The sequence below is a fragment of the Nycticebus coucang genome, chromosome 4 (genome assembly GCF_027406575.1).
Source record: "Nycticebus coucang isolate mNycCou1 chromosome 4, mNycCou1.pri, whole genome shotgun sequence".
Lineage (NCBI taxonomy): Eukaryota > Metazoa > Chordata > Mammalia > Primates > Lorisidae > Nycticebus > Nycticebus coucang.
In genome coordinates, this window is record NC_069783.1 from 135735314 (window position 1) to 135760922 (window position 25609).

A 25609-nucleotide genomic window follows, 5' to 3' on the forward strand; every position below is an offset into this window, starting at 1 on the left:
TTGCTTCCGGTAGTATGGACATTTTAACAATGTTGATTCTTCCCAGCCATGAGCATGGCATGTTTTTCCATTTGTTAACATTTTCAGCTATTTATTTTCTTAGAGTTTCATAGTTCTCTTTGTAGAGATCTTTCACATCCTTTGTTAGATAAACTCCCAAATATTTCATCTTCTTTGGCAGTACTGTGAATGGAATATAGACCTTAACTGTTTTTTCAGCTTGACTATTGTTGGTATATATAAAGGCTACCGATTTATGAATATTGATTTTGTAACCTGAGACACTGCTGTATTCCTTGATCACTTCTGAAAGTTTTGTAGTAGAATCCCTGGTGTTTTCCAGATATACAATCATATCATCTGCGAAGAGCAAAAGTTGATATATGATAATTTAGACACATAAGTGATTTTATCCATTTATTCATTCATAACTGATATTATCTTCCAAGAGATTGGACAGACAGGAAGTTAAGCTTCTGAGGAGATGCCTTATTATTTGTGCTCATAGCCCCACATTCTTTCTTTCTTTCTTTTACTTTTTAGACTTTCTCTTCCACATGAATTCTATTGTGTACAGAAAACAGTGCATACTGGCATGAGGCTCTGCCACATCTTCACATCGTTTCCGTTTTTTCTCCTATGGTTTCTCTTATGTTTAATGAGACTGAGGACCACTGAAAACCTTTGCCACATTATCGATATTTGGAAGATTTCTCTCCAATATGAATGTTTGTATGTTAAGGTTTGAGCTCTGGTTAAGGTCATTGCCACACTGTTCACATTTGTAGGATTACTCTCCAGTTTGAATTCTTCTATGCTTAGCATGCTATCAACACCAGGTCAAGGCACCGCCGCAGTCTTCAAATGGAGGGTTTCTCTCTGTGTGATTTCCTCTATGTACAGTGAGGATTGAATGTGAGTTAGATTTTGCCACACTGTCCATATTTAAAAGGTTTTCCTCCAGAATAAATTCTTAAATGTCTAGAAATGTTCACAAACTAATGAAAGTCTACGCCACATTTTGACCACTGTAGTTTCTTTCAAGAATGACTACTTTGATGAACAGAAAGGGTCGAGTACAGTGTAAATGCCTGGCCCCCTTCTTCACATTTGTGGAGTTTCTCTCCACAAGAAATTCTGTTATGTTCACTATGAGTTTAACTAAGGAAAAAGGCTTTAGTGCATTCTCTAAATTTGTAAGTTTTATGTCCAAAGTAAATTCTTTGAAGTACAGAAAGGTTTGAGTCACAGTTAAAGGCTTTGCCACACTCTTGACATTTGTAGGGTTTCCCTCCAGAGTGAATTCTTTGATGTCTAGAAAAGCTTGTGTAGGACTTAAAGGATTTTCCACATTCTTGACCTTTGTAGGGTTTCTCTCCAGAGTGAATTCTTTGATGTCTACAAAGGTGTGAGTGGTGTTTAAAGGCTTTGCCACATTCTTCACATCCATAGGGTTTCTCTTCAGAATGAATTCTTTGATGTACAGAAAGGTTTGAGTACTTGTTAAAGGCTTTGCCACATTCCTGACATTTGTAGGGTTTATCTCCAGAATGAATTCTTTGATGTCTACAGAGGAGAGAGTGCTGGTTAAAGGTTATGCCACATTCTTCACATTTGAAAGGTTTCTCTGCAGAATCAATTCTTTTTCTGGTCCAGAAACGTGTGAGTGTCGCTTGGTAAGTTTGTCACATTCCTTATAGTTGCAGGTTTTTCCTCCAGTATCAAAATTCTCATGGTTACGATATTTTGAACTGTGGCTAAGACATTTGCCATCATTTTCACACATGTCCAGTTTCTCTCCAGTATCGAATCTTGAGCAAGACTGAAAAACTTGGCTACCTTCTTTGCATTTGGACTGTTTTTTCCAATATGAGTGATCTTATGTTCTGTAACATGTGACCAGAAGTTAGAGGCTTTCCTATAGCTTTTACAATTAAAAGTTTTCTCTAAGGTATATACCGTTATTTGTCCATTGAGATTTAACAATTGTCTGAAGGTGTTCAAAGAGTTACTACATTGGAATACTTTGCCATAGGTAGCTGTTAATCATTGGTGAAGTCCACTGTAACATACTTTCTGCTCATCACACTTATACACACTTTCCCAATATTTTGTTAAGTTTAAATTCTCGGAGCCATAGCTTTGATATCTGGTCAGGATCATCTCTGGAAATAAAATATTTGTGCCCCACTCTTGAAAACGGTCTTCAGTATAATGAGTATATAGAGCTGGGTGCTTGACTAGTGTCTGGTGTGTCTTCGCCTTCCAGGGTTCTTTGCTTTGCTCCAGACAGGTGATGAGTTCTGGCTTAGAGACAGTAAGACCCAGGAAGAACAGGTTTCTGTAGGTCTCTAACATGACTTCCCCATACAAATGCTGCTGAGCAGGGTCCAAGCAGGCCGACTCTTCCATAGAGAATTCAACAGACATGTCCTTGAATGTCAACACTCCTTTGGATTCTTCCCTGAGGACCTTTCGAATGTTACCACGAGGGGGGACGCTGGGCGCTGCAGGCAGACAGCTGCTCAGACAGCTCTGGGCATTTCCCAGCTTCCGGGATGCCCCGGTGTCCTGCAGGTCAATTCTCTGCAGAAGCAGAGTGACAGAGGCTGCTGCAGAGACACTTAGGATCCCCAGGAAAGGGAACAGCTGAAGAGGAGGCCATAGCTCAGAGCCCAACTCCAGAGACAAACGCTGCTCAGAATCCTCGGTGCCGCCTTCTTCTTTCTGGCTGTGCATCACTTCCCAGCTCCCGAGATGTCCCAGTACCTGCAGGTCACAGGGTGACAGAGGCTGCTGCAGAGACACCTGGAATCTCCAGGAATCCCCACATTATTTCTTGATTAATTGTGCAAACTAGGAAGCTCATAGCTCTGGAAATGAGAAAACTGGAAGTATTTTCTGTATTTGAATATCTCCTGTGTTTCTTCACAGAAATTTCCAAGGAAATGCTATTTCTTACATTGATGAGAATGTATGGAAATCATACCGTTGGACTGAGAGACTGTGAGTATACTCTCTCCAGATATGAGTACAAAAACTTAGCTGCATTGTAAGATCCTTCCTGGTCCAGAATTTTGAGGTCAACGCTTCTAAGGAAAGGTATTTCTTCCTCCACATCTCAAATCAATGTCTGTTGATTATAATTCTATGATTATTTTAAAATTAAATTTGGTGGGCTCTCTTTAAAAGAAAGAGGCAATTTAAATGTATTTTTTATTATGTAAGTAATACACATTATACTCTTAATATATAAAAACAAAATAACAGGTATAATGGAAACCCTCCTTGTGCCCTGATGCCTGGTCCCTGAGGTAACCACTACCCTAAGTTTGGTATATATCCTTCCAGACCTTTTCCCAAGTATTTGCCTACATACATATTTACGTATAGCAAAATAAATTTTTTGTGTGGCCTTACATTTTTTGTTTTATAGAAATGGTAACATCTTACAACTTGATTCTTTCACTTCATGATACATGTTAGATTTTTCTTTCACAGCACTTAGAGGGTTACCCCATTCATTTAAACTCTTGCATCATTCCATATTATGGACTCCATACTATGGATGTGGCATGAATTATTTAATAATTCCCTATGGATGGATGTTTAGATTATGTCATTTTCTTTTCTTTTCTTTTTTTTTTAGAGGCAGAGTCTCACTGTGTCACCCTCGGTAGAGTGCCCTGACATCACAGCTCACGGCAACCTCCAACTCCTGGGCTTAGGCGATTCTCTTGCCTCAGCCTCCCGAGTAGCTGGGACTATAGGCGCCCGCCACAACGCCTGGCTATTTTTTTGTTGCAGTTTGGTGCATTTTGGTGGGGGCCAGGCTCGAACCTGTCGCCCTCGGTTTATGGGGCCGGCACCCTACTCACTGAGCCACAGGCGACACCCTCCTATGTCCAGTTTTCTTGTTAGGTGCATTGCTGCTTCTTTGTAAACTTGGGCAAATATTTCTGTAGAACAGATATCTAGAAATGGAATGGTTGATATGAGGACAATGTAGGTATTAAATTTTAATCGTCCTCAAAAAAGTTGTGCCAACTTATACTATACTCAACAGAATATGACAGCATTTTACCACTGAGTATTCTCCAACTCTTTGCTGATATGATGGGTGAACAAAGAGGGTCCTGTCTGAATTTGAATTTTTCTGAATTCTGAATTACTCTTGAATTTAAAAACCTTTATTTGTTAAAAGTTGGTGAATATTTGTGTTTCTTCTGAGTTTTCTGTCCTTTATCCATTTTCCTTTTGAATTGTTTTTATCATTTTCTTATTAATTTATTAAAGCAGTCAATTTAGATACATAAGTTATTTTGGAAAAATACAGTAGTTTGTGTGTCATCAGTTCAACTTGTATAGGTGATCTCTGAGTTTTCATTTTTGAAAATAGAGATGTCATTTTATTTTCCATTAAAGTTTGTCCCCTTGTAATATGATTCCATTTCTATAAAGTTCAGGAAGAGACAAACTAAAGTATGTTGTGTATGACTGACATATAACAGGTGAAACTATATTTTGAAAACAAGGAAATTACTATAAAAGTTAAGATAGTGGTTATCTTCAGAGGTCAGAGAGAGGGTTGTGATTGGAAAGGGCCACACGAGCTTCTGGATGCTGATGGAACTCTTTCTTGACATGATGATATTACATGGGTACCTGCTTTACAATTACTTAAACTGAACATTTAAGTTATAGGCATTTTATGCACATTGTATTTCTCAAAAAAAAAAAAACAAAACATTTTTTAAATGGGGGGAAAAGCCTACTGACTTCACTTGTAGCCTGACATAGGTCCATGTGGGGCTTTAATAATAACATGTGGGGCTCGGTGCCTGTAGCTCAAGCGGCTAAGGCGCCAGACACATACACCAGAGCTGGCAGGTTCAAATCCAGCCTGAGCCTGCCAAACAACAATGACAACTACAACCAAAAAATAACTGGCAGGCACCTGTAGTCCCAGCTACTTGGGAGACTGAGGCAAGAGAATCTCTTAAGCCCAGGAGTTGGAGGTTGCTGTGAGCTATGACGCCACAGCACTCTACCTAGGATGACAGTTTGAGGCTCTGTCTCAAAAAAAGCAACAACCACAACAAAAAAATTATTGGGGGGAAAGAGATGAGGAAATGGCAGTTCTGCTGGTCTTGATTAGAACCAGAGTTGGGTTCTAACAGGGATTTTGTGATCTAGAGAGTAGGCATTAAATACACAATTTGGTGGGAATAGTGGTAGGGGTGTGTGTGTGTAGAGATTTGGACACAAAAAGGAAAATGTGAAAAAAGGTTTGAATGAAAACAAAGCAGATGTTGCCACCTTGAAATTAAATAAGATTGAGTGTATTCAATTGGCACCATTACCCAGGTTTCCTCCACAGATAGGAGTTAGTCCGATATGGCAAATAGTTTGCATTTTTATTTAGAAATAACCTCTTCCTTTACACTGTTGGTGGGACTGCAAACTAATTCTACCTCTTTGGAAAGAAGTATGGAGAATCCTCAAAGAACTCAAATTAGATCTCCCATTTGATTCCTCAATCCCACTATTAGTCATGTATCCAGAAGGAAAAAAAAAAGTCATTCTATCATAAAGACATTTGTACTAGGTTGTTTATCGCAGCTCAATTTACAATTGGCAAAATGTGGAAACAACCTAAATGCCACCAACCCAGGAATGGATATACCAAACTGTGGCATATGTATACCATGGAATACTATTCAGCCATTAAAAAAGATGGGGACATTACATCTTTTGTATTAATCTGGATGGAATTGAAACACATTCTTCTTAGTAAAGTATCACAGAGTGGAGAAGCAAGAATCCAATGTACTCAATACTAACATGAGGCCAGTAGATAATCTGATACGTTCCCACATAAGAGAAAAACTCAAATCAATTCAAGGTCTGGGATGGGGAAAGAGGGAGCAGGGAGAGGGGAAGGAGGAGGATGGAGGTGCTCCCACTCAATGGGCCCAATGTTCGAGTGCATGGCACACTTCTTGGGGGCAGTACACAATTATAAGAGGAACTCTACCTAACTAATGCAAACATTGTAACCTATTTCTTTGTGCCCTCAGATTAACCCGAAACAATAATAAAATCTTAAAAAAGAAATAACAAATAACCTTATCCTTTTTCAGAATTCTCAGTGAAAATCATTTGACCGAATTACATAAAGATTCATTTGAAGGCCTACTATCCCTCCAGTATTTGTAAGTTAGTTAGTTAATCATATTTATTTATGAGGTTTTAGTGATATTATCTGTTAAGTGAATAAGGGGTTCAAATCAGATAATCTCTAAAACTTCTTTCAGCGTAAAATGCTGCAGTTCTGTAAATCCGTGCAGAGCTTTAGCCCATCTCTAGCCCATCTCTGTGCATTTTTAGTTTTTAACATCATATAGATAAGATACGGATAGAAAAAAAACTTTGCTTATAAGGAAAAAGTGGTAATAACATCTGAGCAATTATTAACACCCATTGAACCTTGTTTTATAAGTTTTATATATCATCTGCTTATATTGATATTTAGTCTACAACCCATAGAGCAAATCTAATCCACAGTCTGTTTTTATTTACAGCCTGTAAGTTAAGAACGGTTTTTACATTTTTAAAGGATCTGTAAAAGAAAAAGAAAGACAAGAATATGCAACAGAGACCATATGTGACCTACAAAGCCTAAAATATTACTATTTAGCCTTCAGAAAAGGGCTAAATTTGGGTGGCGCCTGTGGCTCGAAGGAGTAGAGTGCCAGCCCTAGGTGCCGGAGGTGGTGGGTTCAAACCCAGCCCCGGCAAAAAAAATGCAAAAAAAAAAAAAAAAAAAGAAAGAAAGAAAGAAGAAGGATTTGAAAAAGTTGGTTTAGTAGCATGAGAAGAATTAAACTTTAAGTTGTTGCTCAAAGGAAAGGAAAGGAAAATATAGACCATCTACACTAGTTTGAATGCCATTAATCCAGAATTTTTTGAGAATTTAATCTGAATTAAGTTAACATTTAACTATTAAATAAGCAGATGAATTATAAAGAATAAATATATTTAAGAATATAAAATATTAAAGAATGTTAAATATTTAATATAAGAACATTATATTAAAACCATATAGATATGATTTAATTTAATCATATAGTAAATATATATATTTAAGAGAATAGGCTGGCAGTGAGGATTTCATAGCAGAAATTACTATACTCTTATTGAAAATAGTTGTTTAAGGACAGGTGCAGTGGCTCACACCTGTAATCCTAGCACTCTGGGGGTCCAGGGTAGGAGGATCCCTTGAGCTCATGTGTTTGAGTGCCACCTAATTGAGAGTGAGACCCTGTATCTACTAAAAAATAGAAAAATTATCCAAACATTATGGTGGGTGCTTATAGTCCCAGCTACTCGGGAGGCTGAGGTAGGAGGATAGCTTGGAGCTCAGGTGTCTGAGGATGCTGTGAGCTAGGCTGACACCATGGCACTCTGGCCTGATGCAACAGAATGAGACTTTGCCTCAAAAAGAAAAAAAAGTTGTTTAAATTACGGTTAAATGGTATAGCTAGAAATGTTTACAATGAATAAGCATATTACCAATGCTCCTAATTCTTCCCAAATTACAAAATGAAAATTTCTCCTGCCTTATTGCCAAGGAGGGAATACTTGCATAGTATTTATTTCTATCTTTTTAAAGATAAGAAGATACTATATCCCTTGCTATGAAAGTCTGAGTTTTATCCTTTGCCCACAGCAAAGAAGTGTGGTCAAGAAGTGTGTACATCATTAATCTTTATTAAGCTCACTAATGTTGTTCTTTAGCAAATAGATTCTTCTTTCAAATGTAGAAGACTTAAGGGAAGTAGGTACAAGACACTAAAAATAGTCCTTTGAATGATCTAACCTTCTAGGCCTTAAAGGCATGACCACTTTTGTACTGGTCTTCTTAGGCACCTCTGCCACATTTGGGGAAAAAAGTAAATGACGTAATTGCTCAATGGAGTGGGCCCTTCCTTACTTCCACAATGAAATATGCATATTTTGTAAGCTAATCTTTCATGTTAGGATATATTCTCATTCATTTAAAAAATGCCAACCTATTAAAAAAAACAAAGAGAATATGCCAACCACTTTGCCTAATATTAGAGTCAGAGAGATGAGTAAGACAGGATTCCTACCCTTCTAAGAACTTAACATTTCACAGGGGAAACAAACATGTAAGCATCAACCATAACGAGACAAGCACTAAGAGGATGACAAGGGCTGGGTGCAAAGGCCCAGAAGGAGGATACAAAGCAATAAAGTTGCATTTCTTTTAAAATAGTTTTTGTTTCTTCTTCTCCTCGTTCTCAGCTTTTCACTCATTTTATAAATACAGTAGAACCTCCATGGTTGACCACCTCCATAATTTTACCTCATTTTCACAGACCAGACATGCGCCACATGTGCTCAGTGGAAGTTCCTTATGCCGACCACCACTGTATGTTGCCTGGTTTGTTATAGTCCAGTAAGTGATCAGCTTAGAGAGGTTCTACTGTATTCTCATGTGTCAATTTTAAACACAGTGGGCTTGCAGATGAGCAAGACCTAATCCCTGCTTTCAAGGTGTTTATACTTAAAAGAAATGGGAGCAAAAATAACTACATTGAAAAGAAGACATAGCTATGGGCACTAAGAGGGACAAACTGCTTCTGGAGCACAGAAGGAGGAGAAAAGACTTGAGTTTGGATCAGAGAAGATGTTCCTAGAGCAATGCTGCTAGAACAGGATCTATCAGAAGGCCATCAGATATCCTTAGACAGATTTCCTGGGACAGATTTGGGGGGAAATAGTCTAAACTTGGAAAAGGGAAATGGGAGAAAGGCAAAATACAGCAAAGTATTTGAGGAATGCTTTGAGTACCTGTAGAGTGCAAGGAGAGAGAGTAGGAGACTGGAGCCAGACTTTCTAGGGCTTTGAATGCCAAGCAAAAGCCATCGCAGGGAACCATGCTATACCACCATGCTTTACGCCCATCTTAAGTCTGCACCACAAGCACTTGGAGGTCTTGTTAGGCCTTGGTTCTGGACTACAACTCCACAGCTACTGATTCAGTCAGTTCAGAGTAAGGCCAAGATTTGCATCTTTCATAAATTCCCATATGCTGGTCTTTGAGAATCACTTCTGGAGAGTTCATCTGGTTAATTGTGTGCAGGATAGTTTAGAACAGTGGTTCTCAACCTTCCTCATGCCGCGGCCCTTTAATACACAGTTCCTGTGGGTCGCGACCCACAGGTTGAAAACCACTGGTTTAGAAGGAAGAGATACCAGTCAGAAGAGAGTGACAACAGCAAGGTGAAGAGCGAGGGATAAACTGGAGTCAAGAGAAATAGTCAACTATAGTTAAGGGGTGTTTTCAAATAAAAATCCAGTTCCGTGTTGCCTTTTGGTACGTCCCATCACTGTACCACCGAAAAAATTGCTTTCATGGAATATTAAGGCAATATAAAACCAAAATGAATTTCTATTAATATGGTATAATTCTGAATTAGTTTAAAGTTATGTATTAATGAGAAGGGTAACTTCCTTTCAAAGGATGTGAAGGGATAGCTTTTATCTCTTTTGGTATTGAACTAGCTTAGAAAAACAGAATTAAACCAGAAAGGTGTAAAATGTGAGGTTATTCCTTTTCATATTAGAAATTATATAGAAAAATAAAAACTTGAAGCTTCTAATCTAGAATTTGATGAGGCTACAAAAGGTTGTTTAATCAAGTCTCCTGCTGCCCAGGGAAAGATTACATCCAAAATCTTTTAAGATCTACAGTTGCATATTTTATTGATGAAAATCATGAAATACAGGGAGCATTAGGGGGCTATGGAAAGTTCAAATACAAGTCCAAAAGTTTAGAATGTAGACAAAAGCTACATATTCATTATTATCATTCTAAACTCTACTAGTTGTTCCTACTAATTTGGTATCGAATCAAGGCAATGTCTTCCTTTCACTTTTTCTAGAGATTTATCCTGCAATAAAATCCAATTTATTGAAAGACGTACCTTTGAATCATTACCATTTCTGCAGTATGTGTAAGTTACAAATAGAACTTCATTACATTTGGAACTTTTATTAAACTTATAAACCCTCTGCTATTCATTTTGAAATATGATTAAAATTTTACTAGTAGAAAGTTACTAAAATTATATACCAAATTCATTTAATCTCTAGCAAAGATTAGTGTGAGAATTATTACACACACCAGAGGGGATCATAATAGAACAATGGTCTCAACTAGTGGGATTTTGTACTCAGACGACATTTGGCAATGCCTGGAGACATTTTCAGTTGTCACAACTGTGGGTATGTTACTGACACCTGGTGGGCAGAAGCCAGGAATGTTGTTGACCTACAATGTACAGGACAAATCCCCCAAAGAATTATACAGCTAATATATCAATAGCACTGAAGTTGCAAAACTCTGTCGTAGAGAAATAAAGATCTCTTAACACAAGTATTGGCTGAGCATTCACTGTTTTGTATCTACACATTGCATGTATAGTAAATATGAAAGTATAAATCATGAGCCAATATCTTCTACGGCGAAATTCCCTTCGTGTACGGAGAAAGTACTGAGGTTATGTTTTGTCATATATAAGTTAGAATCTCTGCCAAATGATAAATGCTCTGAAAGAATATCTTTTCTTCTTCTTTATCGGCTTATGTCTTTCCTTTTTCTTGTTGTTTTTTGTAGAAATCTTGGTTGCAATTTAATCACTGAACTGAGCTTCGGAACGTTTCAGGCGTGGCATGGAATGCAATTTTTACACAAGGTGTAAGTTAAATAGATGAACACATAAAAAGCTATGTGTAAAAGCATCATTCAGTTATCAGTTAACTAGGTATCAGCTCATTATGAACTCTGAATAGCATATCTTAAGATCTATCCAATTTTTCTTTTTTAATTTTTTTTAAAGTTATATTTATATTTCAGAGAAAGGATCCATCCATTTTTTTCAGGTGAGGAAACTAAGGTACAAAGGGGCCAGGAGACTTGTGTAACTTCCATATGACATGCTCTGCTTTCCCTAGAAATGATCTTTGGTATGGGTGATAAAAGATGTCAAGCAAGTAATGCTCAAATTAGCATTGTCTTGGGAACCCCAGCAATGCTGCTTTGATATGTGAATTGTCCTTGAAATCCTATGTTTGAATATAACTTTGATTCCTACTCATGTACAGTTTCTAACCGCTGAAATGTATACAGCATACAGCCACAAAGAAGGAAGCGTAACACAAAGTCCTCCAGGGTGCAAAAGGGGAAGGATGTTTTCTCAGAGTCAGTTTCTTTTAGTTTTTTATTTATTTATTATTATTTTTTTTTGATAGAGACAGAGTCTTAGTTTATTGCCCTCGGTAGAGTGCTGTGGCGTCACACTGCTCACAGCAACCTCCAACTTCTGAGTTTAGGTGATTGTCTTGCCTCAGCCTCCCAAGTAGCTGAGCGACAGGCGCACGCCACAACGCCTGGCTCTTTATTTTTGTTGCAGTTTGGCCGGGGCTGGGTTTGAACCCGCCACCCTTGGTATATGGGGCCAGTGCCCTACACACTGAGCCACTGGTGCCACCCACAGTCAGTTTCTTTTAAATGGTAAACCAGGGTGGCGCCTGTGGCTCAAAGTAGTAGGGCGCCGGCCCCATATGCCGGAGGTGGCGGGTTCAAACCCAGCCCCCGGCCAAAAAACCTGCCAAAATAATAATAATAATGATAATGAATAAATGGTAAAGCAGAAAGAATTCCAGAAAATCTGCCATAGGGCACTTCTCTCCCTGTCACCACAAACCTTATTTTTCCTTAAAAATACATACCTATGAAGAATGATCTGTGGGCATCTTTGCACTGTGGGAGAAAATGGTGTTTATGTTAAGCTATAGTGCAAAAAATGTTTAGAAAGAAAATACATTACTTAGCCTAATTCCATATACTTGCTTTCCTGACTACCCTTCAACAAGTAATGTAGAGGGGCCAGGCACAGTAGCTCACACCTGTAGTCCTCGCACTCTAGGAGGCTGAGGCAGGTGGATTTCTTGAGCTCAGGAGTCCGAGACTAGCTTGAGCAAGAATGAGACCCTGTCTCTAAAAAAGAAAAAAATAGCCAGGGGTGTGGTGGACACCTGTAGTCCCAGCTACTTGGGAGGCTGAGGAAAGAGGATCACTTGAGACCAAGTATTTGAGGTTGCTATGAGCTGTCTTGCTATGGCAATCTACAAAGGGTAACAAAGCAAGACCTTGTCTCAAAAAAAAAAAAAAAAGCTATGTAGGTTTTATTTTCTTTCAGCTCAAAATTCAATAATTTCTCTGTGACACAAGCAGATCATGGTAGGTATATATGATCTATGGCCTGAAGGAAATTTTAGGCTCAAGGTGAAGATCCTCTTCTAAACTTGACTTTGGAAAAGACTGTCCACCTGTCTTGAGGTTTGGAAGTCTAATTTCACACCATTCATTTTGGGTTAGAGGGAGGGGTTTAGGGTGTGTGTGGAAGTGATTAACAGTTTCTACAGAGGCTGGTCTTATAGGGACCTCTTCTCTTCCCTTGTTGATTTACTGATGCCTTGCATAGAGGAAGAACACAAGGGTCTGTTTTTCTTTTGCCCTCACACCAAAGAACCAGATTCATTAGATCCCTCCACCAAGAGATTTAGATGGCATCAGTACAAATGTCTTGAACTCACCACCTTCACTGAACATTGTCGACAGAAGAGAAGGCAAACTCTGTAAAATAATTTGAAGAGGTCTATTCTAAGAACTGAATTTGAGGACCATGGCCTGGACCCATGCCCAAGAAACCTTGAGCAAGTGGACTCACTGTGACTGGATTAGTTTGCTTCTATTCAATTCAGGGAGACAGGAATTGCATGTAAAGTCATAAATCAATACAAGGCAGGGTGTAAGTTGGTTTGGCCTAAAAAGGTGGGACCTCTCAAAATGGAGGTTTACAGGTTATAGGTGGGTTTTAAAACTCTTTGATTTGTAATTGGTTAAAGAAATGAAGCTTTGTCTAAAGCAGGCGTCCTCAAACTTTTTAAACAGGAGGCCAATTCACTGTCCCTCAGACGGTTGGAGGGCAGACTATAGTTCAAAAAAAAAAACTATGAACAAATTCCTATGCACACTGCACAAACTTTATTTTGAAGTAAAAATACAAAGCAGGAGCAAATACAATCACATGGCCTCATGTGGCCCGCGGGCCACAGTTTGAGGACCCCGGGGCTAAAGGCTTGGGATCCTTTAAGTTAAGGACATCTGTTAATTAGAGACAACACATCTGACAGATACCTAGACTCCAGTGAACTGTTAAGTAAGCAGAGGACCTACAGGTTTGTCCTCTGTAGCCTCAGGCCTGTTAATGAGTCTCCCAGAAGGGAGGGGGCTTGATGAGGCATTTCTGACTTCCGCTCTTAGGGCTAGCAACTCAGCCCTTTGGCCAAGAGGGGGGTCCAATTAGTCAGCTGGAGGGGGGAGCCTTAAGATTTTATTTTTAGTTATTATTATTATTTTTTTTGAGACAGAATCTTACTTTGTCGCCCCTTGGTAGAGTGCTGTGGTGTCATCTCACCTCCGCTTACACCTTTCACTGGCAACAAATATAACAAAGTAAGAGTTTGACCATCGATGCTGCCTCTGGCGGATCTCGGCCAAAAGGGGAGTTGTGAACTAAAATAAAACCTTACAAACCACAGCTCCTTAGAAGGCCTCACCTGCCGCAGCCGAGCCGGGCACGCGGGTTCCGGATGAACGGAGCTCCCGGAAGCCCCGCCCCCGCCGCCGGCCGCGCGCGCCCCCCACCTCCGCCCCGCGCGCTGCTGCGCTCGGCCCTCCCCTCCCTCTCCCGCCGTCCGCCTTTGTCGCGCCTGAGCTTGCGGGTCAGCAAGAGCCTCCAGCGTGAGCGTGCGGCTGCAGCCCCGGTCACCCAGCCCTCTCCCCCTCTTTTCTGCCTGTCTGCCTCTCCTCCCTGTCGCCGTCTCTTCCTCCCGCGCTCCCGGTCTGTGAATCTCGACCTTCATTTCTTCCACCCCGCCCTGCCCGGTCCCTCGCGTGCCCAGTCACCAGGCTGCGTGGGCCCTGCAACGCCTCCTCCCCTCCCCCAACCCCCACCCCCTCCCCGCTGGCGGCACGGGCTGCAGCTGGGCCTCCTTGGCCTGGAGCCCGTCTCAGCGCCGACACTTCTCCACGCCAGCGAGCCTCCGACCCGCCGAGCAAAATGGGAAATGAGGCAAGTTATCCTTTGGAAATGTGCTCAAACTTTGGTGCAGATGAAATTAAAACGTTAGGAAAAAGATTTAAGAAGCTTGATTTGGACAAGTTTGGTTCTTTGAGTGTGGAAGAGTTCGTGTCTCTGCCTGAGTTACAACAAAATTCTTTTTTTTTTTTTTTTTTTTTTTTTTATCTTTTTTTTTTTTTTTATTGTTGGGGATTCATTGAGGGTACAATAAGCCAGTTACACTGATTGCAATTGTTAGGTAAAGTCCCTCTTGCAATCATGTCTTGCCCCCATAAAGTGTGTCACACACTAAGGCCCCACCCCCCTCCCTCCATCCCTCTTTCTGCACCCCCCCATAACCTTAATTCTCATTAATTGTCCTCATATCAAGATTGAGTACATAGGATTCATGCTTCTCCATTCTTGTGATGCTTTACTAAGAATAATGTCTTCCACTTCCATCCAGGTTAATACGAAGGATGTAAAGTCTCCATTTTTTTTAGTGGCTGAATAGTATTCCATGGTATACATATACCACAGCTTGTTAATCCATTCCTGGGTTGGTGGGCATTTAGGCTGTTTCCACATTTTGGCGATTGTAAATTGAGCTGCAATAAACAGTCTAGTACAAGTGTCCTTATGATAAAAGGATTTTTTTCCTTCTGGGTAGATGCCCAGTAATGGGATTGCAGGATCGAATGGGAGGTCTAGGTTGAGTGCTTTGAGGTTTCTCCATACTTCCTTCCAGAAAGGTTGTACTAGTTTGCAGTCCCACCAGCAGTGTAAAAGTGTTCCCTTCTCTCCACATCCACGCCAGCATCTGCAGTTTTGAGATTTTGTGATGTGGGCCATTCTCACTGGGGTTAGATGGTATCTCAGGGATGTTTTGATTTGCATTTCTCTAATATATAGAGATGATGAACATTTTTTCATGTGTTTGTTAGCCATTTGTCTGTCGTCTTTAGAGAAAGTTCTATTCATGTCTCTTGCCCATTGATATAAGGGATTGTTGGCTTTTTTCATGTGGATTAATTTGAGTTCTCTATAGATCCTGGTTATCAAGCTTTTGTCTGATTGAAAATATGCAAATATCCTTTCCCATTGTGTGGGTTGTCTCATTGCTTTGGTTATCGTCACCTTAGCTGTACAGAAGCTTTTCAGTTTAATGAAGTCCCATTTGTTTATTTTTGTTGTTGTTGCAATTGCCATGGCAGTCTTCTTCATGAAGTCTTCCCCCAGGCCAATATCTTCCAGTGTTTTTCCTATGCTTTCTTTGAGGATTTTTATTGTTTCGTGCCTTAAATTTAAGTCCTTTATCCATCTTGAATCAATTTTTGTGAGTGGGGAAAGGTGTGGGTCCAGTTTCAGTCTTTTACACGCAGACATCCAGTTCTCCCAACACCATTTATTGAATAGGGAGTCTTTCCCCCAAGGTAAGTTCTTGTTTGGTTTATCGAAGATTAGGTGGTTGTAAGATGTTAGTTTCATTTCTTGGTGTTCAATTCGATTCCAAGTGTCTATGTCTCTGTTTTTGTGCCAGTACCATGCTGTCTTGAGCACTATGGCTTTGTAGTACAGACTAAAATCTGGTATGCTGATGCCCCCAGCTTTATTTTTGTTACTAAGAACTGCCTTAGCTATACGGGGTTTTTTCCGGTTCCATACAAAACGCAGAATCATTTTTTCCAAATCTTGAAAGTACGATGTAGGTACTTTGATAGGAATGGCATTGAATAGGTAGATTGCTTTGGGAAGTATAGACATTTTAACAATGTTGATTCTTCCAAGCCATGAGCATGGTATGTTCTTCCATTTGTTAATATCCTCTGCTATTTCCTTTCTGAGGAGTTCATAGTTTTCTTTATAGAGGTCCTTCACCTCCTTCGTTAGGTATATTCCTAGGTATTTCATTTTCTTTGAAACTATGGTGAAGGGAGTTGTGTCCTTAATTAGCTTCTCCTCTTGACTGTTATTGGTGTATACAAAGGCTACTGACTTGTGGACATTGATTTTATATCCTGAAACATTACTGTATTTTTTGATGACTTCTAGGAGTCTTGTGGTTGAGTCTTTGGGGTTCTCTAAGTATAAGATCATGTCGTCAGCAAAGAGGGAGAGTTTGACCTCCTCTGCTCCCATTTGGATTCCCTTTATTTCCTTGTCTTGCCTAATTGTATTGGCTAGAACTTCCAGCACTATGTTGAATAGTAAAGGTGACAGAGGACAACCTTGTCTGGTTCCAGTTCTAAGAGGAAAAGCTTTCAGTTTTACTCCATTCAGTAAAATATTGGCTGTGGGTTTGTCATAGATAGCTTCAATCAGTTTTAGAAATGTGCCACCTATGCCTATACTCTTCAGTGTTCTAATTAGAAAAGGATGCTGGATTTTATCAAATGCTTTTTCTGCATCTATTGAGAGGATCATGTGATCTTTATTTTTGCCTCTGTTAATATGGTGGATAACGTTTATGGACTTGCGTATGTTGAACCAGCCTTGCATCCCTGGGATGAAGCCTGCTTGATCATGATGAATGACTTTTTTGATGATAAGCTGTAATCTATTGGCTAGGATTTTGTTGAGAATTTTTCCATCTATATTCATGAGTGAGATTGGTCTGAAATTCTCCTTTTTGTTTGGGTCTTTTCCTGGTTTTGGTATCAGGGTGATGTTTGCTTCATAGAATGTGTTGGGGAAGATTCCTTCTTCCTCAATTTTTTGGAATAATTTCTGCAGTACAGGAATAAGCTCTTCCTTGAAGGTTTGATAGAATTCTGGAGTGAAGCCATCTGGACCAGGGCATTTTTTAGTTGGAAGCTTTTTTATTGTTTCTTTGATCTCAGTGCTTGAAATTGGTCTGTTCAGGAGGTCTATTTCTTCCTGGCCAAGTCTAGGGAGAGGGTGTGATTCCAAATATTGATCCATTTCCTTCACATTGTCAAATTTCTGGGCATACAGTTTCTGGTAGTATTCAGAGATGATCTCTTGTATCTCTGTGGGATCAGTTGTTATTTCCCCTTTATCATTTCTGATTGAGGTTACTAGAGATTTTACTTTTCTATTTCTAGTTAGTCTGGCCAATGGTTTATCTATTTTATTTATTTTTTCAAAAAACCAACTCCTTGTTTCATTAATTTTCTGAATGATTCTTTTGTTTTCAATTTCATTGATCTCTGATTTGATTTTGGAGATTTCTTTTCTTCTACTGAGCTTAGGCTTAGATTGTTCTTCTTTTTCCAATTCCATAAGGTCTCTTGTGAGATTGTTGATGTGCTCTCTGTCTGTTTTTCGAATGTAGGCATCTAAAGCGATGAATTTTCCTCTCAAAACTGCTTTTGCAGTATCCCACAGGTTTTGGTAGCTTGTGTCTTCATTGTTGTTATGCTTAAGGAAGTTAGTGATTTCCTGTTTGATTTCTTCCTGCACCCATCTGTTATTCAACAGAAGATTGTTTAATTTCCATGCCTTTGGATGGGGTCGAGCATTTTTGTTAGAGTTGAGTTCCACCTTTAGTGCCTTATGGTCTGAAAAGATACAAGGTAAAATTTCAATTCTTTTGATTCTGTTGATGTTTGTTTTGTGTCCCAGGATATGATCAATTTTGGAGAATGTTCCATGGGGTGATGAGAAGAATGTATATTCTTTATCTTTGGGGTGGAGTGTTCTATATGCGTCTATCAAGCATAATTGTTCTAGGGTCTCATTTAAATCTCTTATATCTTTGTTTAATTTCTGTTTAGAGGATCTGTCCAGCTCTGTAAGAGGTGTGTTAAAGTCCCCTGTTATGATGGTATTATCAGATATCATATTGCTCAGACTGAGTAAGGTCTGTTTCAAGAATCTGGGAGCATTTAAATTTGGTGCATAGATATTTAGAATTGAAATGTCTTCTTGTTGTAGTTTTCCCTTGACCAATATAAAGTGACCATCTTTGTCTTTTTTGACTTTAGTTGCTTTAAATCCACATGTATCTGAAAATAAGATTGCAACTCCTCTTTTCTTCTGAATTCCATTTGCCTGAAAAATTGTCTTCCAACCCTTGACTCGGAGCTTTAATTTGTCTTTTGAAGCCAGGTGTGTTTCCTGCAGACAGCAAATGGATGGCTTGTGTTTTTTAATCCAGTCAGCCAATCTATGTCTCTTCAGTGGGGAATTCAAACCATTAACATTTATGGAGATAATTGATAAGTGTGGTAGTATTCTATTCGTCTTATTTTGTGAGAGTCCATTGCTTAGTTTTATCTTTTGCATCAGTGTGGAGGTTAGGTTCTGTCCTTTAATTTCTGAGTTCTTACTTTGCTGCTGATCCATTGTGGTGGTCAGTGTGCAGAACAGGTTGAAGTATTCCCTGTAGAGCTGGTCTTGTTGTGGTGAATTTCCTCAATGTTTGTATATCCGTAAATGATTTGATTTCTCCATCAATTTTGAAGCTTAGCTTAGCAGGGTACAGAATTCTGGGCTGAAAATTGTTCTGTTTAAGTAGATTAAAGGTAGATGACCATTGTCTTCTTGCTTGGAAAGTTTCATTAGAGAAGTCTGAGGTCACTCTGATGGATTTGCCCCTGTAGGTCAACTGGCGCTTACTCCTGGCAGCTTGCAGAATCTTTTCTTTTGTCTTGACTTTGGACAGGTTCATCACAATGTGTCTTGGAGAACCTCGGTTAGAGTTGAGGCGACCTGGGGTCCGATATCCCTCTGAAAGCAGTGTGTCAGAATCTTTGGTGATGTTTGGGAAATTTTCTTTTATAATATTCTCTAGTATGGCTTCCATTCCTCTGGGGCATTCTTCTTCCCCTTCTGGAATTCCTATAACTCGTATGTTGGAACGTTTCATAAAGTCCCATAATTCTGACAGTGAACGTTCTGCTTTCTCTCTCTTCTTTTCTGCCTCTTTTACTGTCTGAGTTATCTCAAAAACTTTGTCTTCTACCTCTGAAATTCTTTCTTCTGCATGGTCTAACCTGTTGCTGATACTTTCCATTGCATCTTTAAGTTCCCTGATTGACTGTTTCATTTCCTTCAGCTCTGCTATATCCTTTTTATATTCTTCATATCGTTCATCTCTGATTTGATTCTGTTTTTGGATTTCCTTTTGGTTATTTTCCACTTTATTAGCAGTTTCCTTCATTGTTTCCATCATTTCTTTCATTGTTTTCAACATGTGTATTCTAAATTCCCTTTCTGTCATTCCTAACATTTCTGTATAGGTGGAATCCTCTGCAGTAGCTACCTCATGGTCCCTTGGCGGGGTTGTTCTGGACTGGTTCTTCATGTTGCCTGGAGTTTTCTGCTGATTCTTCCTCATGAGTGATTTCTTTTATCTGTTTCCTTGCCCTAATTTTCCTTTCACTTCCTCTTGCTCTTTAAGTTCTCGTGCCTGTGGAAGTTGTGGGCGGGTTTAGACGGGTTGAACACACGCGACCACTTGCCGGTTTTCCACTGTTTTAGTCCTCCTCTTGGGGTCCAGAAGTCTCTCGCTGACTCCCTGTATCCTCATAGGAGTGATGATAGGCAGTTCCCACCAGCCAGAGATGCCTGGAGTCCTATCTCCCCAGACTCACGGTGCCCAGATGCAAGGAAGCTGTTACTCGGCTGCCATCTTGCTCCGCCCCCTCCCCCTAACCACAACAAAATTCTTTAGTACAGCGAGTAATAGATAGATTCGACACAGATGGGAATGGAGAAGTAGATTTCAAAGAATTTATCCAGGGAGTCTCTCAGTTGAGTGTCAAAGGAGATAAGGAGCAGAAGTTAAGGTTTGCTTTTCCTATCTAAGACATGGATAAGGATGGCTAGATTTCCAATGGGGAACTCTTGCAGGTGTTGAAGATGATGGCGGGGAACAATCTGAAAGAGACACAGTTACAGCAAATCGTAGACAAAACCATAATAAATGCAGATAAGGATGGAGATGGAAGAATATCCTTTGAAGAATTCTGTGCTGTTGTAGGTGGCCTAGACATCCACAAAAAGATGGTGGTAGATGTGTGGCTCTTTTTTTTTAAATGACTTTTTACTTGGGTCAAAGATCCCCAGAGGGTAGGGTGTGGAAGAGGAAGGAGAAACTACTCTGCTAGTGCTTGGGGTCAGGATTATTTATTTATTTATTTGTTTATTTTGTAGAGACAGAGTCTCACTATCCTGCCCTTGGGTAGATTGCCCTGGCGTCACACGGCTCATAGCAACCTCTAACTCTTGGGCTTACCGGATTCTCTTGCCTCAGCCTCCTGAGCAGCTGTGACTACAGGTGCCCGCCACAACGCCCGGCTATTTTTGTTGCAGTTTGGCCAGGGCTGGGTTTGAACCCCCACCCTCGGCATATGGGGCCGGCGCCCTGCTCACTGAGCCACAGGCGCCGCCCGTTGTGTGGCTCTTTTTAAAGAGTACCACCCAACACTTTTGCTTTCTTATCCATCTCTGAAGATCTGCTCAAGATGCCCAGCAATGCTCTCTGTGTATTTAAATGGAAGTATTTTTCTCTGTGAAGCCACGTTTTCCAACATGAGCCTCATGAAGCCAACCAAGTGTTATTGAACTTACTCTCTGAATAACTCAGTGTAGCACTTTAAAGTCTGAAGAACAGCAACATGAAAAGAGCATATCAATGTGGTGGAGAAAGAGAAGGGGTTGGCTTTTTAATTTATTTTTCTTCATGTTTTATAACAAGAAAGTATATATACATATGTAAATATTTATATGTAGCTTTCTATGTATGTAGTAGGTTGGCTTTAATTTAATATACTTTGATTCAGAAACAAAATAGAGTAAAAGTGCCAAGCAGAACATAAAACATCCTTACTTTTATTTCACACAGTTTTTTTGTTTGTTTGTGTTTTTATTTCACACAGTTTTATATATAGATAGGAGATTGTACAATTTGAGCCCGGTGTTAGGCCAGCTGTTTTCCTTTTCCTGTGCTTTCTCCTTTGAGAGATTGACAAAGCATTTGTTAATGTCTTATTATTTACCTTAATTACATTTTTGTAACAAAGGAGTCTGTAACTTTATTTATACTTAAGAATATATTTCCAGGGACTACGTCTCACTGCTGAGCAGCTTTTAATATGCCTCTCCTTGAGGAGAAAGTATAGTTCAGCGCCACTGCCAAGAGCTAGTTCTTGTGTGCATGTGATAACTGCACAGTGCTTATGGCTGCTTCATTCTGTTACTTTACAACTAGGAGCCATTGCATTTATTCAATGTCCCTGAGTAAGGGTAAGTTACCAGTTGTGATTTTATACATAAAGGCCAGAAGCTAGCTTAGGCAGGCATGATTTATTATATGCCTTACTTAATGAAGAATACCTGAAATAATCGTGTAACTGCTTTGGATATCCATCTGTTTCAGTAAATGGATAATTTGTCATTAAACTTGTGTTTGAACCATGAATTTCCCTTTATGTTTCAAAAGACTTGCAACAAATAAAAACTGGGGACATTTAATGTGCCTATATGTACTAAACACCCATATATATTTGTGATTAAAATGGGAGAAATCTTGCTAATTATATGTCACAGAAGAGCAAAATGCTATTCAAATTTGTACCTCTCTTTACTGTAAGGCATAGAGAATGCATAACGGTTTTCCTTGATTTGCCCATATAATTGGTAATGGGTAATAACTTAATAGATGTGTGTGATATAAAAGTAGTATATCCTGTTCTACCGCTTGATGTTATCCCTTCCCTTTTCTGCAAAGGTACTATTGGCTGGAAGAAAAACATTTTGGTTAGCTTCGTATGACAGTATTTCCTGATATAGTTTTTCTGTAAAAACTGGTTTTATAATCATGAGTGGAAAAGGGCAGGTTGAATCGAGTTGACTGAATCTTTTTTTTTTTTTTTTTTTTGGTAGAGACAGAGTCTCACTTTATCACTCTGGTAGAGTGCCGTGGCGTCACACAGCTCACAGCAACCTCCAACTCCTGGGCTTAAGCGATTCTCTTGCCTCAGCCTCCCAAGTAGCTGGGACTATAGGCGCCCACCACAATGCCCAGCTATTTTTTTTGTTCTTGCAGTTTGGCCAGGGCCAGGTTTGAACCCGCCACCCTCGCCATATGGGGCTGGCGCCCTACCAGCTGAGCCACAGGCGCCGCCCAGAGGTGACTGAATCTTAAGCTGAGCGCACCTCCTGCCATGGCTGTTCCTTCAACTGAGTGCTGCACATCATGGGCTCTGCCTGTGAGAGAAAAATCCCGGTGCTTGGTGTCCTTGCATGACATGGAATTTTGCATGTAGATCAATTTAAATTGTACCTGTTGTTTACACAATTTGCATAATTTTAAAAGGCAATGTTGCCAAACTTTGGAAATGTTAATATTCGAACTGAAAATCTCCACTTCATGTAACATCTTCCTCTGGTTTATAATCCCAGCCAGTGGTTTAATCTGTTCCAGTGTCAACTGCCATGTGCTCTGCTTCAAGGGGGAACCTAGTCTTTTGTGAATTTTTTGTACATTAGTATTTGTTACAAATACTTTAGCAAATGCTTTCTATTTCTCTTGCTTGTGCATATCTTGGCTGGCGTTACAGAAAAATAGTGCAGACATTATTTCCTTACTGGGGAATGGGTTTCCTTTTCTTTCTTTGTTTTTTTAGTTTGTGTGTGGGTTGGGTAGGGGAGGGGTGGTTTATGTTGAATGTTTAGTTTTTCTTCTGCATGGTACATCACGTTGTGGCATCTTTAGAGAACTTCATACTGTATGAATAAGAAAACAAAATATTTGAAACTTGAAAAAAAAAATCTTAAGCCAGCACGCCTGGTTTAAGTATTTTATTTTGGTTCAGAATTTCTCCCTTTGGCCAAGATCTGTGCCCCCACCCCCAGCCCCGGCTTAAGATTTTATTTTGGTTCACAATTCTTCCCTTTTGGCCAAGATCCACCAGAGGCACCATTGTTGGCCAGACTCTTATTTTGTCCCATCCCGAGAGCAAGACTGGATGTTAGGGCCAGGTTTGTTAGAAGGGAAGAGTGACTCACCTGGGCAGTGCAAAAGTCTGTGCTCAGGGGCAGTTAGAGAACTCTTTCAAATACAGGGGTGTAGGGTAGCTGGTAGGCAAATTCTACAGCTTGCCCAGAATGTTAGGGTCCTTTGGTGTGAATTTCTGAGGGGGTGTGGGTAACTAGACCCTTTGTGTCTTTGTCTTAGGAGGAGAGGAGGAGGAGGGTGAAGGGTTTGTGTGTGGCTATGTTAGGCTCCAACACCTGGGATGGTATGGCCCCTGCCCTGGTTCCATCTAGGCCCTTGGTGGGACCCTCATGGCCAAGAGAACTGAAGAGCCAAAAGGACTTACATCCATGAAGTGTTTTAGGCCAGATGGGACTGGAGGTGGACAGGTACTCATGGAGGCTTTCAAACCTTCTAGACAAGATGAAGGTAAAAATCAAAATGTTAAAGGCAAGGCTACAAAATTAATTGATCTGTGTTGTGCTACTATATTTTGAGGTTTTAGTTGCAGGCTTGTAACAAAAAGGCCAAGGAATTTAGAAACTTAATCACTTAAGCTAAGGAATTTAGAGACTTTTGTTGTGTCACCTTATTTTAGTCTCTTTAGTGATTTGTCCTAAGGTGGCTAATAAATTTCCTGTTACATCTCTTTTTGTATAAACCCCATCCTGAGGACAATTATGCTCAGGATGGATGTTTGGACCACACGGCCCCAAAAGGCAAAGTTTCTCATTTAGTATTTGTTTAGGCTTCTGTGTACCCATCCTTGATCTTGATCTACTTTAATCTATAGAAGTAAATGTTTTCCCTACGTCTTTGAACATATTTCAAATAGTTGAATTAAATTCTTGTCTAGTAAGCCCAATATCTTGACTTCCTCAGGGACAGTATCTACTGATTTCCAACCCCCACACCCACCCCTGTGCATGGTTTCTTTGTGTCCCTTATAAATTGTGTTGAAAATTGGATATTTTAAATAATACTACGTATACTGTAACAATTCTAGAAATCAGATCCCTGCCCCCAGGGTTTGGTGTGTACTGCTGCTTATTATAGTAGTTATTATTAATTTATTTAGTGACTTTTTGGAACTAATTTGGTAAAGGCTTGTATTTGTTGTCATGTGTGGCCACTGAAATCTCTACTAGGTTAGGTTAGTCTGCTGATGAATGAACAGAGATTTCCTTAAAAGTCTAGAACCAGTAAGTCTCCGAGATTTTCCCAGGGGCTTGTGTGCGTGTTAGGGCGTACCTTCAGCACTCAGCAAGATGGTTTTATAGCTCCGCCTTAGCTTTCATTGCCTGCTTTGTGCAGAACCTCAGAATCAGACATGGATGAGAGGTTAGGGACTTCTCTGATGTTTCCTGACAATACTCACAGTCCTAAATATGTATATGACCTTCCAGATTTCAAGGAATGTGACTCATGGTCTTCCAGTTTAACAAGGAAATGTTGGAGTATTTCAGAGTTCCTATGGATATCTCATTCCTAGGCCTTTTCTATTAAGTTTTGTTTGTTGGTTGGTTTTTGAGACAGAGCCTCAAGCTGTCACCCCGGGTAGAGTGCCGTGGCATCACAGCTCACAGCAACCTCCAACTGCTGGGCCCAAGCGATTCTCTTGCCTCAGCCTCCCAAGTAGCTGGGACTACAGGCGCCCGCCACAACGCCCAGCTATTTTTTGGTTGTAGTTGTCATTCTTGTTTAGTAGGCTCAGGCTGGATTTGAACCCGCCAGCTCTGGTGTATGTGGCTGGTGCCTTAGCCGCTTGAGCTGCAGGTGCCAAGCCATCACCAGTTTGTGAACAATTGGGTTGTTTTCAATTTTTTGGCAATTATGAAAACTGCTAAGAACACTCATACTCATGTCTTTGTGTGAACATACGTTTTCATTTCTTTCAGGTAAGTACCTAGGGTGGGACTACTGTATCACATCCTAAGGACATATTTAACTTTTTAAGAAACTGCTAACTTCTTTCCTAAAGTGGCTGTACTATTTTGTATTCCCACCAGCAATGTGAAAGTTGCAGTTGCTACAGGTATTCAGCGGATCCTTATTTCAGTTTTCTTGAAAAGTCTACTAGTAGATGTATAGTGGAATCTCATCGTGGTTTTAATTTGCATTTCTGTAATAGTTAATGCTGTTGAATATCTATTCATGTGTAAAAGTCTTCTGTACTGAATGATCTGTTCAAATCCGATCCTGTATTTTAATTGATATTTATCTTCTTGTTTAGTTTTAAGAGTACTTTTTATACTCTAGATACAAGTCTTTCAGGTATGTGTTTAGTAAGTATCTTTTCTCTTTTCTCAGGTTGTGGTTTGTCTTTTCATTGTTTTTAAATTTTATGTGTGTATGTATGTATGTACGTATGTATTTATTTATTTTTTGATACAGGAGTCTCACACTGTCACCCTGGGTTGATTGCCATGGTGTTATAAATCATAGC

General features: G+C 39.8%; 2 protein-coding genes and 1 gene segment (V, D, J or C); all 3 read left to right on the forward strand.

The window, feature by feature from the left end:
• LOC128584904 (probable non-functional immunoglobulin lambda variable 1-50) overlaps positions 1 to 25609 on the forward strand; it is a 685263-nt gene that overhangs the window by 238892 nt on the left and 420762 nt on the right.
• Positions 1 to 25609, forward strand: part of LOC128583442 (leucine-rich repeat-containing protein 37A2-like) — a 47020-nt gene that overhangs the window by 5763 nt on the left and 15648 nt on the right. The window contains exons 4-9 of the mRNA XM_053587626.1: positions 2935 to 3006; positions 6144 to 6215; positions 9975 to 10046; positions 10709 to 10787; positions 13726 to 14231; positions 25160 to 25198. Coding sequence (XP_053443601.1) covers positions 2935 to 3006; positions 6144 to 6215; positions 9975 to 10046; positions 10709 to 10787; positions 13726 to 14231; positions 25160 to 25198 — 840 coding nt within the window. The remainder of the gene's footprint in view (positions 1 to 2934; positions 3007 to 6143; positions 6216 to 9974; positions 10047 to 10708; positions 10788 to 13725; positions 14232 to 25159; positions 25199 to 25609) is intronic.
• Positions 13871 to 20416, forward strand: LOC128584943 (calcineurin subunit B type 1-like). Its single transcript, XM_053590184.1, is given in 2 exon segments — positions 13871 to 14365; positions 19841 to 20416. Coding segments are annotated over 2 exon segments (531 nt in total). The 5' UTR covers positions 13871 to 14219; the 3' UTR covers positions 20226 to 20416.